Here is an 18,879-nt window from a genome sequence, read left to right as displayed (position 1 = left end):
TCTGTTTCTGCTCTTCAGGGGCGGGGCCACGGTGGCATCTTAACCAATAGGAAAGCGGAGTTGGATTTGCAGGCCAGGGGTGTGTTCTTCCTGTCTCTGGGCTTAAAAAAATAGGCGTGGTGCGGCGTACGTCACGGGGGTGGGGTTACGTGTGGGTGACGTGGCGGCCCCGGCTCTTTGCTCCGATTTCGGCGGCTTACAAGTCCGGCGAGGAGGCGGCCACGGCCTGGAGAGAGTGGCAGTGGCGGCGGCGGTAGGCAACAGAGGAGGTAGGGCTTCGTTTGAGGAGGGTCCAGTTTCTGTCGGTCGTCTCAGCTCGGGGGCAGCGGCTTGACGGTGGGGGAGGGGGGACGGGAGCCAGGGGCAAGTCCTGCAGGCGGCTCCGCGTAAGCGAATGCCTCACTGCCCAATCAGTAAAGACCTTGTTGAGAAAGACGTCGGCACTGTCCAATCAGTGGCTGCAGTTTTCCAACAGGCGGAACTTTGATGGAGGTGGGACTTCCTGTTTCAAATAAACACTTAAAGAGGTTCCCCCCCCTCCGCCCACCGAAGTGTGTCCACCTTTGGAGGTCGGTTGCCGTTTTTCGTGAGGCAGTTAAGGAAATCACGTATACCGGAGGGCACGATTAAGGTCTGGCCAACTGCAAAGGTCTGGCTGGAGGCTCAGGGCCGCAGGACCAGGCTTTGGCTGTTTTCTCGACTTAGGGCCCCCAGCCGGTGCTTTGGCCGTCACAGCCAAGTTGGAAGGAGAATCTGAGGAGGCTTCGCCTTGGGCCTGGAGGAAGCTGACCCTTCTCGCCGTGGCCGGCCGGGCTGCAAGACCTACGGGTGGCCTTGGGCTCGAAAGTCTGTCAAATCCGGGAAAGGGCCTGAGGATTTGCTAGTTGAGGGGAAAGTTTTGGGAAAAGAGGCTGTCTGGAGAATGACATTCCCCTCTCCACAGCAGTCCGAGGTTATGCGACTCGATGATCCCGCGGAAACGCTACGGATCTAAGAACACAGATCAGGGTGTCTACCTGGGTCTCTCAAAGACACAGGTTCTGTCCCCTGCAACTGCTGTCAGTAGCAGTAGCGACATCACTCCTTTGCCCACCCCGGTGGCCCTGGTCCCTTCCCCTCCCGACACCATGTCCTGCCGGGATCGGACCCAGGAGTTCCTGTCTGCCTGTAAGTCGCTGCAGAGCCGTCAGGTAAGGATCTGTAGTGGAAAGGCAGGTGTGAGCCTAATTAATGCTTACGTTTTGTCTGCTAGTTGTCTAAATTTAATTTACAACTCTTAGATTAGCGAATCTTACCAATAAGAGTGGAGGAATTTCCTTCAGTAGAGATTAAGAATAGTTTAAGTGGGGCTGGAGAGATGGCTCAGAGGTTAAGAGCACTGACTGCTCTTCCAGAGGTCCTGAGTTCAATTCCCAGCAACCACATGGTGGCTTACAACCATCCGTAATGAGATCTGGTGCCCTCTCCTGGCTTGCAGACATACATAGAGGCAGGATGTTGTATTCATAATAAATAAATAAAATCTTTTAAAAAAATAGTTTAAGTGACTTGTAAATACCACAAACGATGAGCCAAGATTTAGACCTACATCTAATTTTTTTCTTAGCTATAAACCACTGATACGTTTAGATTGTCTGATGCCAGCAGCACTGGAGTGTTTAGAGGATATGTGGGGAGCAGTGAAAAGCTGAGCATGAATCGTGGAGAGAACTAAAGTAGCCACTTTTTGACAACATTACCTTTCAGAATGGAATCCAAACAAATAAACCAGCTCTACGTGCTGCCCGACAACGCAGTGAATTTACCCTTATGGCCAAGTGAGTTAAGAGAGGCTTTGGGGGGGTGTGATATGATGTCTAGGAAGTTAATTTGCCTGTATTGGTTCGGCTGAGTGGGATTGGTTGGGTTGGAGCTTATGGGAATAGCCTCTTTCCTGCCCTTTATCACAGCCTTCTCACTGATGATCATTTGCAGGCGCATTGGGAAAGATCTCAGCAATACATTTGCCAAGCTGGAGAAGCTAACAATCTGTGAGTGTTTGGTAGATCTTTCCTAGCTGGGGCAGTGAAACATAGTACTAGGAAGTGAGGATCATGGAGTTTTTGTTTTATTTTTTCCTGCGGTGCTGGGGATTTTAAACTAGGGCTTTGTGCATTAAAGCAAGTGCCTCTACCACTGAACTGTATTCTTAGCCCTCTGAGCCTTGTTACTACTCTCACCTGCTGTGATACCTCATCTGTCTCTGCAGTGGCAAAGCGCAAGTCCCTCTTTGATGATAAAGCAGTAGAAATTGAGGAGCTGACGTACATCATCAAACAGGTGAGCTGCTAGCCACAGGAGAGCCCAGCATTCTAATTAGATTACTTCCATCAGTTTCATCGTCATGAATCCCCATGGTAAGTATCTAGACCCATGTCCAAACACCCTGCTCCTCCACTGAACCCATAGACACTTAGGATCATATAGCATTTGTCAAGTACTGTTCTAGATGCTGATGGGACAAATATGAAACAAGATTATTGTTTTTTTAAGGGCTCATTGTCCTTAAGTTACCCAGCATCAAGAGCCTAGGCTTAAAATGAGTAGATGATAGTACAGAAAAGGCTTTACAAAAAGATGAATGAAATGGGATGCTTGGGGGGCTGGAGAGATGGCTCAGAGGTTAAGAGCACTGACTGCTCTCCCAGGGGTCCTGAGTTCAATTCCCAGCAACCACATGGTGGCTCACAACCATCTACAATTCAATCCAGTGTCCTCTTCTGGCATGTAGGCAGAACACTGTATATGTAATAAGTAAATAAATCTTAAAAAAAAAAAAAAGAAATGGGATGCTTGGAAAGATTGACAGGAGGTATGAAATCTGAACAGGATTCGGGGTTTATATAGAGGAAATGGAAGGATTTACTAATCTGAGGAGTTTATATACAGAGGTGTTGATTAAAAAAGGAAAAGGAGTCAGGCGTTGGTGGTGCACACCTTTAATAATCCCAGCACTCTGGAGGCAGAGGCAGGTGGATCTGTGAGTTCTAGGTCAGCCTGGTCTACAGAGTGAGATCCAGGATAGCCAGTTATAAGTTATAATTACTTTGTTTTCATTCCCTGTATCCTTCCTACTTTTCTGAAAGAGAAAGAAAAACAAAGGGAGGGGAACAAAAGATTTGCAGATACCCCAGGAGCAGGTTCTTTGTTTTGGTTTCAAGACTGTCTAGATATTTAACCCAGTCTGGTATTTTTCGTTGTTTAAGTCAGGGTTTTTCTGTGTATGGCTGGCTGTCTGGAACTTGCTCTGTAGACTAAGTTTGTCTCAAACAGATCCACCTGTCTCTGTCTCCTGAGTGCTGCAAGTAAAGGCATATACTACCATTCCTGGCTACATGCTGATATTTAATTTGTGATTTTCTTGCCTGAACCTCCCAAGCACAGGGATTATATATGATGTATCACTATGCCTGCCTAGGATTTTTCTTTACTCTTGTTCATAGGTATATTACAAGTGTTTATAATAGTGACTGGCCTGATTGTTGGTGGCCTATATGAATGACTGGCAAGAAGTTGGTTGTTGACTGAGTGGCTAGTTGTAAAGAGCATTGTGGACCTTGATAACAGGTGTAGAATCATGTGTCTGGGCAACACATAGAGTTTGATGTGGAACATGGATTGGGTGGGGTCGAAGTTAAGTATGGCTGTATAGTACAAATATAGTGGAAGAGATCAAAGAACAGATCCATTTAAGGAGCACTGTGCTGGTGGGAAGAGAGTATAAGAGTATTGGATTGCTGTTGGGGTTACTAGCCACTTAAGAACTCTCCTACTGCCTGGCGTTGGTGGTGCACGCCTTTAATCCCAGCACTTGGAGGCAGAGGCAGGTGGATCTCTGTGAGTTCGAGGCCAGCCTGGTCTACAAATCAAGTTCCAGGACAGCCTCCAAAACAATACAGAGAAACCCTGTCTCGAAAAACCAAAAAAAAAACAAAAAACAAAAAAAACCCAAAAAAACTCTCCTACTGGATTCTGAAAACCTTGAGGTTGCTTTGTCACTCGCTTAGGTTGTGACCTTCTGTGAGCTCCTAACTTCTGAGTTGACATTGTCTTCACACGAAGGCAGAGATCGTAAAAGAATCTGCTCCACAGATCATTTGTTTGCTTGTTTTCTTTGGTGGGGAGTGGCAAGGTAGGGGGGTGGGGGATGTTCAAGACAGGGTTTCTCTGTGTTGCCCTGGCTGTCCTGGAACTCTTGTAGACCAGGCTGGTCTTGAACTCACAGAGATCTGCCTGCCTCTGCCTCCCAAGTGCTGGGATTAAAGGTGTGCACCCCACCACCTGGCCCTTTATTTGCTTTTGTCAGACAACACCCTGGATTTTCAAGGCTGAGGCTACTTTGGGTTGGTTGGTTGGTTGGTCCAAGCTGGTTTGGCTGAAGAAGTGGTATTTGAGCTATGTCTGAATAGTGAGGAAAAGCAGTTCATTTGATGATCTTGTGGGAGTTCATTCTGGAAATTGGGAATGCAATGCAGAAAATGGGCATAGCAAAAGGACTGGTCTCAACTGTGGTATTGTACAACAGGTGAGGCAAGCACAGGGGCTGTGAGAATTAGGTAGTGGCCAGACAGTGGGCCTGTGTAAAGCAGCTTAGGCATTTAGGTTGTATTCCAAATCAACTGATAAGCTCTTGGGAGATTGTCAAGAAGAGGGATGACAATACCTTGAATTTGGCTTTGAAAATAGCATTGGCCACTATTTAGGCAATAGATAATAGGAAGACAGACCAAAAAGAAGGCACATTTAAGATGCTCTTGGAGGTTTTTTGAGTTGAGAAGATGGTTAGGGTACATGAGGTAGAAAAGGAGATAGTGTGGATAAAATTAGAATATATACTGGAAAACAAAAACAAAACAGAAAGCTTATGTTGGAATCAGTTGGGTTATTTGTGGGCTATTAATGGTTTCATGTGGATTTGAGGAAAAGGGGGATAGAGGTATTTTTGATTTTTTTTTTTTTTTTTTGGTTTTTGGTTTTTAGAGACAGGGTTTCTCTGTGGCTTTGGAGGCTGTCCTGGAACTAGCTCTTGTAGACCAGGCTGGTCTCAAACTCACAGAGATCCTCCTGCCTCTGCCTCCCGAGTGCTGGGAGGTATTTTTGACTTTTTTTTTTGAGACAGTGTCTCACTATGTGTAGACCAGGCTGAGCTTGAAGTTATAGAACTGCCTGCTTCTGCCTCCCAAGTGTTGGGATTAAAGGCATGTACTATTAGTATTCAGGCATCTGTACTGGCCTGCTCGTGGTGTCCTGACAGGGTATGCCCTCAGCTGCTGCCACTAAGAGCACCACTTGTGCCTATTCAATATGTTCCCTTTTAAAAGGGCCCTGCCCACTTCCTATCCCCCTCCCCTCCCTCTGCCCCTCTGCCCCTCTTTCCTCTCTCTCCTGCTGCTCCTGTCCCCGGAGGCTGGTCTCCCCCCCTCCTTCCTCCCCTTTGCCTTTTCCCCTAATAAAAATCCCCTCTGCTTGAATCCTGTCGCATGGCATCCTTCTCTGTCACGCTGCTTTTCTTAAATTACAATATGTACTACCAGCCTGCTTAAAAACATTTTTTAAAAATGTATATGAGTGTTTTGTATACATGTATCTGTTTGTACTACATATATGCTTGATGCTTGTGGAGGCTAAAAGAGGGCATTGTATGCACGAGAACTGCAGTTGCAGATGGTTTTGAGCTACCATATGGGTGTTGGAAATTGAGTCTGTGTCCTTTTAAGAGTAGCAAGTGCTCTGCCCGTTTGTTTGTATTTTAAGATAGTCTCATTCTGTAACTTAGGCTGACCTTAAATTCATTGTAGTCTGCCTACTCAAGTGGGGTTACAAGTATAAGACACTGCGACCAGCTGGGCATCTGGTGAATGGTGATGCCATTTACTAAAATGGAAAAAAAAACCTGGAGGCAATATGACTTTGAGGGGATAGATTAGGAGTTGTTAAGTAGAAGAGTTTCTATGTTCAGTTTAGGGAAAGGAGAGAATATTGTAAGTTGCACAAACAGTAAATAAATAAAAACAGCTAATGGGTTTTTGTTGCTGTTTAATTTTTTTTGGTTGGGTGAGGAAGAAACCCAGGGCCTGTATTGGCTGTCTACATTCCCCAGGCCTCTTGTTATATTTGACACAGTACTTAGTACACAGTAAGTACTTAGTCGATTATGGTTCTGGTCAGGTGATCTCAGCTGTTCAGTCCTTGTCATAGATTATAGTTGTATGATAGGATGGAGGTAGGCTAAGGAAATCTTTTAGAAGCTTTTACCTTGAGTTTTTGCATGGGAAATAGTACTTTACCTAGACTAGAGCCCAAAGGAAGGAGCTGTTATGGCAAACAAATAGACTCTGAAGTGCATTTGGGTCATCAGTGAATATGAGTCCAGGGTTCTGGAGAGGTGTGAAGTTGAGTCTACTTAGAAAGCCTTTAAAAATGCCTAAATTTTATCTTTGATAAATTTATCATACTAATTTAAAAATTTTTGAAATTATATTTGTGGTTTTGGGGAGTAGTGCCTGAGTACCATGGCATGCATATGGAGATGGTTATCTCCTCTTGTGTGGGTCCCTGGGGTTGAATTCAGGTTGCTAGGCATGGCAACAAGCTCCTTTATCTGCTGAGCCATCTTCCTGACTCTCATACTCTTATTCTTTTGTTGTTGTTGTTTTTCGAGACAGGGTTTCCCTGTGGCTTTGGAGGCTGTCCTGGAACTCACTCTGTAGACCAGGCTGGCCTTGAATTCAGAGATCTGCCTGCCTCTGCCTCCCAAGTGCTGGGATTAAAGGCTTGCGCCAACAATGCATGGTCAATGTGTAGCCAAAAGGCTGGCCTTGAACATGATCCTCTTGCCTCTGCCTCCTCCAGCAAATCCTACAGTGTTGCACCACCACAACTGACCCTTTCCTGGGTTTTATGCAAGTAATCTGTCAACACGCTCTAGGTACAAGATTTCAGCCTTTGTAAGGGTTCTATGACCTGACCTTGTAAAGTATAGCAGAAAGGAGGAGGGCAGAGAAGTCATTCATTTACAAATTGTTAGACCACCAACTTCCTTTTTCTGCAAGGAATGAACAGTTTGGACAGTCCTAGTACCATCTGATCGGACTAATCACTCATTTCACTAGTAGGTTTTATCTTGTCCTGCCTGCCAGAGATCACACAGATAGGTTCAATGACTGAAGACTCCTGCTTAATACTCTTCTTCTGGTCTTTTAATAGGACATCAATAGCCTCAACAAACAAATTGCTCAGCTTCAAGATTTTGTGAGGGCCAAGGGCAGCCAGAGTGGCCGGCATCTGCAGACACATTCCAACACCATTGTAGTTTCATTGCAGGTGGGACCCTGGGGATGGAGGGAGTGAAGAAGGGGATAACAGAAAGTTTCTTCTTTGAATGACCAAATTGTCCTTGCTTTTTATAGTCAAAACTGGCTTCCATGTCCAATGACTTCAAATCAGTTTTAGAAGTGAGGACTGAGGTAAGTGGGATCTATAGGTGGGTAGGAATCTGTGGTATGGACCAAGAGGAAAAGGGGAAGGAACATGTTACCCAGAGTCATGGGGTCAACATACCCACTTTCCAGAGACTCAGGGCCTTTGCATTTCCCCCCAACATCAGAACCTGAAACAACAGAGGAACCGTCGGGAACAGTTCTCCCGGGCACCAGTGTCGGCCCTGCCCCTTGCCCCCAACCATCTTGGTAAGTCAGGCAATGTGGGAGGCCTAGGAGCTGAGGTCTTCTGGCTGTGGTGGCATCCTCTAAACTTTAGAGTCTAAAGGCAGGTGTGGAGTAGGAGAATGGAAGAGCCAGGATGGTGCTAGACATTATCTCAGAGGACAAGCATGGCTTTGGAGTTTCATGATCCATATTCAATCCCTGTCTTCTCATGGCAGTGAATGCAGACATATTCAGAAGAATGACAGTGTCTGACTTTTTGTGTACTTAGTCACATTGTCTTAATTTTCTCAGCCATTCTTTTTTTTTTAAAGGTTTATTTATTTATTACATAAATACCAGATTGAATTGTAGATGGTTGTCAGCCACCATGTGGTTGCTGGGAATTGAACTCAAGACCTCTGGAAGAGCAGTCAGTGCTCTTAAACTCTGAGCCATCTCTCCAGCCCCCTCAGCCATTCTTTAGAAAGCAACTTTTGTTAGCTCCATTTTACAGATGAGGAAATTGAGATTCAGAGAGATTAGTCTGTCCAGAGCTTGATTTAAACCTAGTGCTATTGAGTTTTGAATGTGTTTTGTTTGTCTTGTTTTTAGAGCTAGAGTTTCATGTAGCTTGGGCTAGCCTCTAGCTTGTTATTAGCTGAGGACTGACTGACCTGACCCTCTTATCTCCACGTCTCTATTGTTAGTATAACAGGTACATGCCACTATGCTCTGCTTGAATGGCATTTTGTTGTTGTGAGACAGGGTCTCAATATGTAGTCTTGGCTGTGCTTGAACTCACTATGTAGTTCAGCCTCAAACTCAGAGATCCTTTTGCCTAAGCCTCAGGAGTGCAGAGATTAAAGTCATGTGTCATCATGCAAGGCCCTGAACATGCTTTTAATCATTGAAATGTGCCATATCTTGTTTCTTATCTAGGGGGTGGTCCCATAGTTTTGGGAGCAGAGTCCCGAGCCTCCAGGGATGTGGCCATCGACATGATGGATTCTAGAACAAGCCAGCAGCTTCAGCTCATTGACGAGCAGGTACCCAGGCTCTGAAATCAGGAGGATCAGCTCCTCTGTTGTCTTCTGTGTCCCCCAAAGTGTTTGGAGTGTGTCATGGTGAAAGGGTCTTAAAAACCCAGACCCTAGTTCATGGTGCTTTGTTCTTCTGAAGGATTCCTACATCCAGAGTCGGGCAGACACCATGCAGAACATTGAGTCGACAATCGTTGAGCTGGGTTCCATTTTCCAACAATTGGCACACATGGTGAAAGAACAGGAGGAAACTATCCAGAGGTGAGAAACTCACCCCATGTAGTGGAGCTTTCTCTTTCCCATGGATTAGCATCTTGACATTCCCAGGAACAGCTTGGTGGTCTTTGAAGAGTGAGTGAATTCTTCCTGCTCATGCGTTCTAATTCACCTGCTTCTACTCACTCAATAAGAGTTTACTGAGGGCCTGATATGGTGGTGGACACCTTTAATCCAAGTACTCTAGAGACAGAAGCAGGCAGATCTCTGTTTGAGACCAGCCTTGTGAGTTTCAAGACAGTGAAGGCTACGTAGAGAGACCTTTTTTTTTTTTTTTTTTTTTTGGTTTTACGAGACAGGGTTTCTCTGTATTGTTTTGGAGGCTGTCGGTCCAGCCTGGCCTCGAACTCACAGAAATCCGCCTGCCTCTGCCTCCCGAGTGCTGGGACTAAAGGCGTGTGCCACCACCGCCCGGCAGAGAGACCTTTTTAAAAAAAAAAAAAAAAGGTGGTGACAGCACACACCTTTAATCCCAGCACTCAGGAGGCAGAGGCAGAGGCAGACTGATTCTGAGTTCAAAACCAGCCTGGTTGGAGTTCCAGAACAGCAAGGGCTGTGACACAGAAACTCTGCTTTGAAAAGCAAACAATAAATAAGTATAGAAACAAGAAAAAAATGAGTGAGGGCCTGGAAATACAGCCTGGTTGTAGAGTGTTTGCCTAATGTATATATAGGATGAGTCTTTAGAATCATAGGGAAAGGGAAAGAAAGCAACTGGCAGAATCAGGTAGCTGGCTCAGTGGGTAAAGGCGCTTCTGCATAAACCTAGGGACACGAGTTTGATCACTGCAATCAGGTAAAGGTGAAAGGAATGACCAATGCCACAGAGTTGTCTTCTGACTGCAGGAGGGGCAGGGCCATAAAAATGTTAAATGTAGACCAGACTAGCCTCCAAGTCTCAGAGATCGCCTGCCTCTGGCTTCCCAGTGCTGGGATTAAAAGCATGTGCCGCCACTACCGCCACCACCACCTGGGTTAGATTGATTTTTTTTTTAACGTGTATGAGTTTTCTGATGCATTTGTGAATGTGCAACATGGTGTACAGACAGGTGAGAAGAGGGCATCAGATTCTTGGGAACTGGAGTTACAGATAATTAATTGTGAAACACCATGTGAGTACTGGTGATTGAACCCAGGTCCTCTGCAAAAGTAGCAAGTGCTCTTAATTGTTTAGCTATCTTTCCAATTCCTAGATGTCTGAGTTTAAGGCCAGTCTGGTTTATGTAGCACATTCCAAGCCAGTCAGATCTACTGGTGAAATGCTCCCCCACCAAAAAATAAAACAAAACAGCCCAAACAAACTTGTTTTCAGTGATAATATTCTGTTGTTAAGCCAAGAAATTTAAAATTTTGGTGGCACATGCCTTTAATCCCAGCACTCAGGAGGCAGAGGCAGGCAGATCTCTGTGAGTTTGAGGCCAGCCTGGTCTACAGAACGAGTTCCAGGACAGCCTATAAAACAATACAGAGAAACCCTGTCTCAAAAAAACAAAAAAAGAAATTTAAAATTTCAAATAGTGTATTTTTATGTTTGTTTGAGACAGGCTCTCACTATTTATTACGTAGATCCTGTGTAACTGAGACGCCTTGAACTCCTGATCTCCTGCCTCCATCTCCTGTTAGGATAATAGATTAATTTCAGGTTAAAAGTATAGGCACCTAGTAAGTTTTAAGGCCATTCTTAGCAATTTAGTAGGATCTTACTTAAGAATTTGAGTAAAAGATGTGGAGAGGGAATCAGGAGATGGCTCAGTGGGTAAGAGTGTTTGTTGTAGCAACATAAGTACCTGAATTAAAATTCCCAGCAACCGCCGGGCGGCGGTGGTGCATGCCTTTAATCCCAGCACTCGGGAGGCAGAGGCAGGCAGGTCTCTGTGAATTCGAGGCCAGGCTGGACTGACAGCCTCCAAAACAATACAGAGAAACCCTGTCTCATAAAACCAAAAAAAAAAAAAAAAAATTCCCAGCAACCACTGGGTAGTGGTGGCTTTTGCCTTTAATCCCAGCACTTGGAAGGCAGAGGCAGGTAGATCTCTATTAGTCTGAGGCCAGTCTGTTCTACTGAGCTAGTTCCAGGACAGCTAAGGCGACACAAAGAAACCTGTCTCAAACAGAACAAGCAAAAATTCCCAACACCCATGCCTCCAGTACTTGAAACCCCAACATGGGCAAGGTGAGGAACTGAGACAGATCATAGGAGCTCACTGGTCAGTCAGCCTAGCTAAGACAGCAAGGTTCAGGTTCAGTGACAGACCCTGTCTCAAGAAAACTAGAGCATGGTAGATAGCACACAGTACCTGACTCTTCTGATATCTGTATGCATAGGCACTTGGGTGCTCTGGATCGCGTGTGCACGCACATACATACATACATACATACATACATACATACATACATACATACATACGCACGCGTGCACACACACACACACACCTGTAAACACATACATATATATATACACACACACACAGCAAATCTGAGGCTGAAGAGATTGCTCAGTGGTTTAAGTAAGAACACTCACTCTTCTTCCAGATACCCCATATTCAGTTCTAGCATCTCTGTCAGGTGACTTACAAAGCACCTATAATTCTCTACAATTCTAGGTTGAAGATGGAGGTTTTTGTCCCACCCAGTCCCACATGTTTGGTTGATGGCTCAAGCCTCTTATTGGCTAGCTCTGTCTTAATGATTAACCCATTTCTATTAATCTATGTATTGCCACAAGGCTGTGGCTTACCCATAATGCAGCATGTTACTCCTTCAACAGCGTGGTGTCTCTTGGCAGCCTCCCTCTGCCTTCTTCTCCCCAGCCTTCTCTTGATCTGGTAGCCCCACTTATCCTTCCTGCCTGGCTACTGGCCATACAGTGTTTTATTCATCAACCAATAAGTGAAACATATATGCAGAAGAGCATCCTCCATCCATCTCCGCTTTTCTGTCTAAATAAAAAGAAGGGTTTTAACTTTAACATAGTAAAACATAGTTTTTTGTTTTTTGTTTTTTTTTTTTTTTGTTTTTTTTCGAGACAGGGTTTCCCTGTGGCTTTAGAGGCTGTCCTGGAACTCGCTCGGTAGACCAGGCTGGTCTCGAACTCACAGTGATCCGCCTGCCTCTGCCTCCCAAGTGCTGGGATTAAAGGCGTGCGCCACCAACGCCCGGCCCATAGTAAAACATAGTTAACAATATTTAGTCCGTTAACATCTGGCCAAATTTATTTATTTATTTATTTATTTATTTATTTATTTATTTATTTATTTATTTTGGTTTTTTGAGACAGGGTTTCTCTGTGGCTTTGGAGGCTGTCTTGGAACTCACTTTGTAGACCAGGCTGGCCTCGAACTCACAGAGATCCGGCTGCCTCTGCCTCCCGAGTGCTGGGATTAAAGGCGTGCGCCACCAACGCCCGGCAACATTTGGCCAAATTTAAAGAAAATATTCTATTATCTATCCTATCTTGGTGAGTCTAAAGTCTTTTTTTTTTTTTTTTTTTTTTTTGGTTTTTTTGAGACAGGATTTCTCTGTATTGTTTTGGAGGCTGTCCTGGAACTAGCTCTTGTAGACCAGGCTGGCCTCGAACTCACAGAGATCCGCCTGCCTCTGCCTCCCGAGTGCTGGGATTAAAGGCGTGCGCCACCAACGCCCGGCGAGTCTAAAGTCTTATATGTAACTTATCTTTTATCATATTAAGGAAAACCATCACTATCTGCCTTCAGATCCTCAGAAGGATAATATATAAACTCTAGAATTGACAGAGACATCTCACTGCCTAGACAGTCACCAGGATGGGGCATCCATCTTCAACCTACAGGCCAAGAGTTCTGGCAGATTTTTCAGCGAAGCAGGAAATTTGAAACTGTCAGCCTGTATTGGCAGCTTGTCAGTCATTTTTCTCTGTGTCCTGCAGAATTTCTGGCAGACTCTTCCATGAAGCAGGAACTCTGGAGGGCTGTCTTACCTTGTTTTGGCAAGTTCGGCAGTCACTTTCCTGTGGGTCCTGCATGTCTAGTTTATACAGCATATAGTCAAACAGTTCAGGCAAGAGCAGTTTCTTGCCCAAATGGCTATTTCTGCTATGTTTGTTGAAGGCAAATTCCATAACAAGTTTCTTTGATGGGCATCTTCCTCTCTGAAGTAATTGGTATTCCAGGAACAGTTTCTGTCATGAAAAACCCTAATAAACCATTTTAAATGCCATATTCTGTAGGTCTTTTAAAGGTTTAAAGAATATCTATCCATTTGAAATATGTCTCTATATATCTAGAAAATTAACTAACATAAGTTTTGACTGTTATAAGTGACTACAATCTGTATTTAATTATACATTACTGTTTTCTTTTCTTTTACTTTCATTTTTCAGTTTTGTCTTTTTGTTTTTTGAGACAGGGTTTCTCTGTGTAGCTTTGGAGCATATCCTGGCACTCACTCTGTAGACCAGGCTGGCCTCGAACTCACAGAGATCCGGCTGCCTCTGCCTCCCGAGTGCTGGGATTAAAGGCGTGCGCCACCAACGCCCGACTATACATTAAACTTTTAAAAGAGCTATATGAACACAATACCTAAACGAGAAGAAAAATATACCGATAACAAATTGACATTAAATTTGTATCAATAAATAAAAATTCATACTAATGTAAAGTATTCATTTCTATATTATGTTCTCTTTTTTTCTTTAGAAAAAATTTGACTATGATCATTAACTATTTATAACCAACCCCATTTAAATAAAAAATTTTATAAGCAATATTTGGGACTATGGGCATAGTTCTCTCCAGACTGCTTCCTCCTGTTTGGGGTGCTACCAACCCCAAGGGTACCCTGAGCAAACCCAGAACCCTGACTAAATCTGGCAGTAGTAGTCGTCTGAGGCTGGATCCTCCAAGCTGCCTTGGATGTTGCATCACCTGGGCCACTGCTTCAGGGGGTCTTGCTTGATCAAACCATATTAGTCTGGAAGGAATCCACAGCTTTTCATTTTCTATGGAGACAAAAACAAAACCTCTTTTCCAAAGCAACATGTCCTTAGACTTAAATTTAAACTTCAAGGCATTTTCAAAATATATAAATTGGTTTGCCGGGCGTTGGTGGCACACGCCTTTAATCCCAGCACTCGGGAGGCAGAGGCAGGCTGATCACTGTGAGTTCGAGACCAGCCTGGTCTACAAAGTGAGTTCCAGGACAGCCTCCAAAGCCACAGAGAAACCCTGTCTCGAAAAACAAACAAACAAACAAAAAAAAAAAAAAAAAAGGAGTTGTTGCTCCTTCCTCAAACAATTCAAAGACAACACAATAACATACAGTATCCAGACTCTGTGTACTTTCCATCTTTACATAGCTTTTTAAAAAAATTATTACTGTATTCCTTTTACTTTCATTTTTCAGTTTTGTCTTTTTGTTTTTTGAGACAGGGTTTTTCCGTCTACTTGGCTGTCCTGAAATTCACTCTGTTGTAGACCAGGCTGGCCTTGAAATAACAGAAATCTGCTTGCCTCTGCCTCCCAGGTGCTGAGATTAAAGGCCTGTGCCATCACTGACCAGCTACTCTATTTTTTAAACCACTTTATCCTTTTTTCTTTTCTTTCCCAAGCCTACATATATTTTCAAATACACTGTAAACCCTTTAGAGGTTTTTCTTCATCTGAATCAGTCTTTACTGTATATCTTTATCTTTTTCTGAGCACATGAGTCTTCATTTGCTAAACAGCATTGCTAGGATTAAAGAGGACGTAATTCAATACCTCCACAAATCCAAACTCAAAAATAAAATGTTAATAAACTAGGCGGTAGCACACGCCTTTAATCCCAGCACTCGGGAGGCAGAGGCAGGTGGATCTCTGTGAGTTCGAGGCCAGCCTGGTCTACAAAGTGAGTTCCAGGACAGCCTCCAAAGTGACAGAGAAACCCTGTCTCGAAAAACCAAAAAAAAAAAAAAAAAGATTTATTATGGGAATGGTGTTCTGCCTGCAATTGTGTGCAATTGTGTCCGTGAAGGTCAGAAGAGTGCACCAGATCTCGGTACAGTGATCTACCATGTGGTTGCTGTTGCTGGGAATTGAACTCAGGGTTCCTGGAAGAGCAGGCAGTGCTCTTAACTGCTGAGCCATCTCTCCAACCCTTTTTAACACCTTTTTCACTGAAAAAAAAAAACCAAAAATTTTTCTCCCACCAGGTGTGGTGGCATAGGTTTTTAATCCCAGCACCTGGGAGCAGAGGCAGGCAGATCTCTGAAATCAAGGCCAGCCTGCTCTAAAAAACGAGTTCCAGGAAAGCCAGGACTGTTTTACAGTGTCTTGAAAAGCCAAAACAAAAAACATTTTCCACCACCCCTGTCTGACCTGATTTGTTATACCCTTTTTTTTTTTTTCCTTCTTTCTTTTGGGAGCTTTTCAAGTCAGGGTTTCCCTGTGTAGCTTTGGAGCCTGTCCTGGCTCTCAATCTGTAGACCAGGCTGGCCTTAGAACTCACAGAGATCTGCCTGCCTCTGCCTGTTGAGTGCTGGGATTAAAGGCATGAGCCACCACCCGGCTAATCCCAGTTTTCTGGAGACTGGAGATCTTTGTGTGTTCCAAGACAGCCTGTTTTTTTTTTTTTAAAGATTTATTTATTTATTACATATACAGTGTTCTGTCTACACGCCAGAAGAGGGCACCAGATTGAATTGTAGATGGTTGTGAGCCACCATGTGATTGCTGGGAATTGAACTCAGGACCTCTGGAAGAGCAGACAGTGCTCGTAACCTCTGAGCCATCTCTCCAGCCCCGACAGCCTGTTTTATATACTGAGTTCCAGGTCATCCAGGGCTTCACAGTGAGAGTGGTGCACGCCTTTAACCCCAGCACTTGAGAAGCAGAGGCAGGTGGATCTCTGTAAGTTTGAGGCCAGCCTGGTCTACAGAATGAGTTCCAGGACAGCCTCCAAAACAATACAGATAAACCCTGTCTCGAAAAAACAAAAACACCCAAAACCAACAGAATTCTTTGTGTGTGCAGGTGTGCTTAGGTGCACAAGTAGAACAGCAACTATGGAGTTGCTTCTTTCCTACCATATGGACCCCAGGGACCAAAGTCAGGTCCTCATACAGGTACTCTACTTGCTGAGCCATCTTCCCAGTCCCTCTGTAATCTTTCATGTACCAGATTGCATTTATAAGGTTTATTCATTTTTGTTAAGCAAAGCCATTCATAACTGCCATTATGAGCTTTATTCATTGTGAAATAACAAATGTAGTCATATTTAAAAATGTAATTGGAGGCTGGGCATGGTGGTATATGCCTTTAATCCCAAGAAGTTAGAGGGAGATATCTTTGAATTTGAGATCAATCTGGTCTATGTAATAAGTTCTAGGACCCAGGGTTATATAGAACCTGTCTCAAAAAACAAAATGAAGTAATTATAGCCAAAAGCCATGAACCTGATACTCTTCAAAAGAAAGAACCACAGTTCAGGCTTCTGGATTTCAGACTCTGAGATGAGCTTAATATTTTTACCTGTTTTTCAGGACCTTAAGCTTGGAGCCCCCCTGTCCAGCTTTTCTTTCATTTTCTAGACAGATTGCTAGGACACACCTGGGCCATGCTCTTTGGCTCCTAGAGGGCTCTAGGCCAAGGATTTCCCTCTGCAAGAACTAGGGCGTGTTTCATCATATATTCATACTGATGAGGTTATGCTTTGAAGAATTGTCATTAGGTGATTTTACATATCACAGAATGTAATTACATGAGCTAAAATAGCTTTTATGTCGGTAGGCAGTATAATCCTAGTGGGTTGCAGGTAAGATAATGGCCAGCTTGTTAAGTGGGTACTGGGATCCAAATTCAGGTCCTCTTGGTTGCCAAGCAAGCACTTTTTCCTGCTGAGCTATCTGTCCAGCCACGATATTTGGGTTTCAGTATTGTACACATAGATTGCCTGGGGAAAGTTTTGCTTGCCTCAGTAAGTCTTCAAACTGTACTTCTTCTGAGGTCTTCTTCCCCAGAGATAATGCTCTATGGATGTAAGGCTTGTGTTATTCTTTAGTTCCTGTCAAAGTTGTCCTGTCCTCCAACCAGAATTTTCTTACTGTAGTGGTCTGAACTTTACCCTCATTTATAACAACGTTTGATGGTGGTAATAGCACACATATTTAATCCCAGCATTTGGGACACAGAGGCAGGCCTGGTCTACAGGGTGAGTTCTAGGACAACCAGTGCTACACAGAGAAACCCTGTCACCGGGAGAAAGTTTTCAAACTATAGCCAAACATGGTCTATTATCCTAAAAAACAAAAACAAAAACAAAAAACTTGTAAACTTGTATACACTCATACATAATATGAAAGTTTTTGCTTCTTTAAATTGTTTCCATATCCATAAATGGATGTTATCAGCGTTTCTTTTAATGCAATGCCCTGTTTTCTCTCCTGGCTGTTTCCAGGATCGATGAGAACGTGCATGGAGCCCAGCTGGATGTTGAGGCCGCCCATTCAGAGATCCTCAAGTACTTCCAGTCGGTCACCTCCAATCGGTGGCTCATGGTCAAAATCTTCCTCATCCTCATTGTCTTCTTCATCATCTTTGTGGTCTTCCTTGCCTGAACCCTCCCTCATTCTGAGGCACTCCATGGAGGGTTTGGGACCCTCCTGGGAGGGCAAGTGGCCATGGCTGCCATTGAGCCTGTGTAGGGTGGTTGGGAGAAAGGCCATTTCCTTGGAACTGCTAAGAATGGCCAGTGTCCCGATTCCCCACCCTTCTCTCTGGCCACTCTGTCCTACCCTCAGGCCCTTGAAACACACTGGTTCTGGATTTGGACTCTGCTGTGAAGTAGCTGGGAGCAGAAGCCAGCTAGGGGCCAGTAGAAGAGGTTGTCTCCACCAGGAGATTTTTATAAAACCTTACCAGCCTCCCTCAAAGGTAACTTTGGCAGCAAGGGGAGATATGCCCCTCCTTGCCTCCTTGAGAGTGAGGCAAGGAGACAAAACTATCCCAGGGACCAACTTTACCATCGGGTTAGAACTTGACTGCCTTCCTCTCTTCACCATGTGAGGTGAGGAGGCTCTGAGCCCTTCAGTTGCCTGCACAAACCTGACTTTGGCTACTGGTGACTCAATCTGCCAAATGTGCTGCAAGTCTGTTTCCTCCCAATTACAGCAAGACTGTCAGCCTCACTAATGATGTTGTCATTTCTTTTTTTGTTTGTTTTTGTTTTTGGAAACAGGATTTCTCTGTATTGTTTTGGAGGCTGTCCTGGAACTCTTAGACCAGGCTGGCCTCAAACTCAAAAAGATTCGCCTGCCTCTGCCTCCCGAGTGCTGGAATTAAAGGCGTGCGTCACCAACGTCCAGCGGTGATGTTGTCATTTATGGGTAGGATAGTGCCCAGTACCAGAGCCCAAAGGGTTGAGTTGGTGGCTCTGAAAGGCCACACTGATAAACAGGGTAGCTTTGGGGTTGTGTACCCACATATCCCTCCTAGAAAGGGAGCAAGTTCAACAGCACTTCATTAGTGGAATTTTCCTTTGAACTGGAGCCTAATGGATTCATAACTGGGTGGGAGCTTCTAGGGCCATCTCGAGCAGTGTTGGGGCCTGTTTTCCATCTGTATTTGTTTGCAAATCACTTGGCCTTGATTCTTGAACTGAGTGAAGTAAGACCTCTGTTGCCAGCAACAGAAGAGAATTTGGACCCTGCCTTTGGTACTTCTAAGACCCTCAGCAAATCCAAACCTGCCACTGAAAAATGGAGGCAACTCACCTAACACACACTTGAAGGTTAATAAGCTGTTTTGTCCTGATTAGTATTGAAGTCATTGCTCCATGTCTATGGGTGTCCCACATGTTTACCCTCTCCCCAAGTAGCTTCAGGAATCTCAGGCCATAAGAGGGTCCCTAGTCACACTGAAGGTCAT

General features: G+C 44.4%; 1 protein-coding gene across 3 annotated transcripts; it reads left to right on the top strand.

Moving 5' to 3' along the window:
• The first annotated feature begins 118 nt into the window (after positions 1-118).
• Stx5 (syntaxin 5) lies at positions 119-18,140 on the top strand. Of its 3 annotated transcripts, none has more exons than XM_013116655.3 (11): positions 119-269; positions 944-1,190; positions 1,747-1,817; positions 1,975-2,030; positions 2,249-2,319; positions 7,246-7,362; positions 7,449-7,505; positions 7,646-7,727; positions 8,625-8,731; positions 8,865-8,986; positions 17,411-18,140. In XM_013116655.3, the coding sequence occupies exons 2-11, from the start codon at positions 966-968 to the stop codon at positions 17,568-17,570; spliced, it is 1,068 nt and encodes a 355-aa protein (XP_012972109.1). In that variant the 5' UTR covers positions 119-269; positions 944-965; the 3' UTR covers positions 17,571-18,140. The 3 variants fall into 3 exon arrangements, with proteins under 3 accessions (XP_012972109.1, XP_040604050.1, XP_040604052.1); XM_040748116.1 differs by having other exon boundaries at positions 121-269; positions 706-1,190; XM_040748118.1 differs by having other exon boundaries at positions 127-269; positions 947-1,190.
• The last annotated feature ends 739 nt before the right edge of the window (positions 18,141-18,879 follow it).

This window comes from Mesocricetus auratus, unplaced genomic scaffold, assembly GCF_017639785.1.
Source record: "Mesocricetus auratus isolate SY011 unplaced genomic scaffold, BCM_Maur_2.0 Super-Scaffold_4256, whole genome shotgun sequence".
Taxonomy (NCBI): domain Eukaryota; kingdom Metazoa; phylum Chordata; class Mammalia; order Rodentia; family Cricetidae; genus Mesocricetus; species Mesocricetus auratus.
The sequence above is the reverse complement of the archived record's forward strand: the minus strand, read 5'-3'. Positions and strand labels throughout refer to the sequence as shown.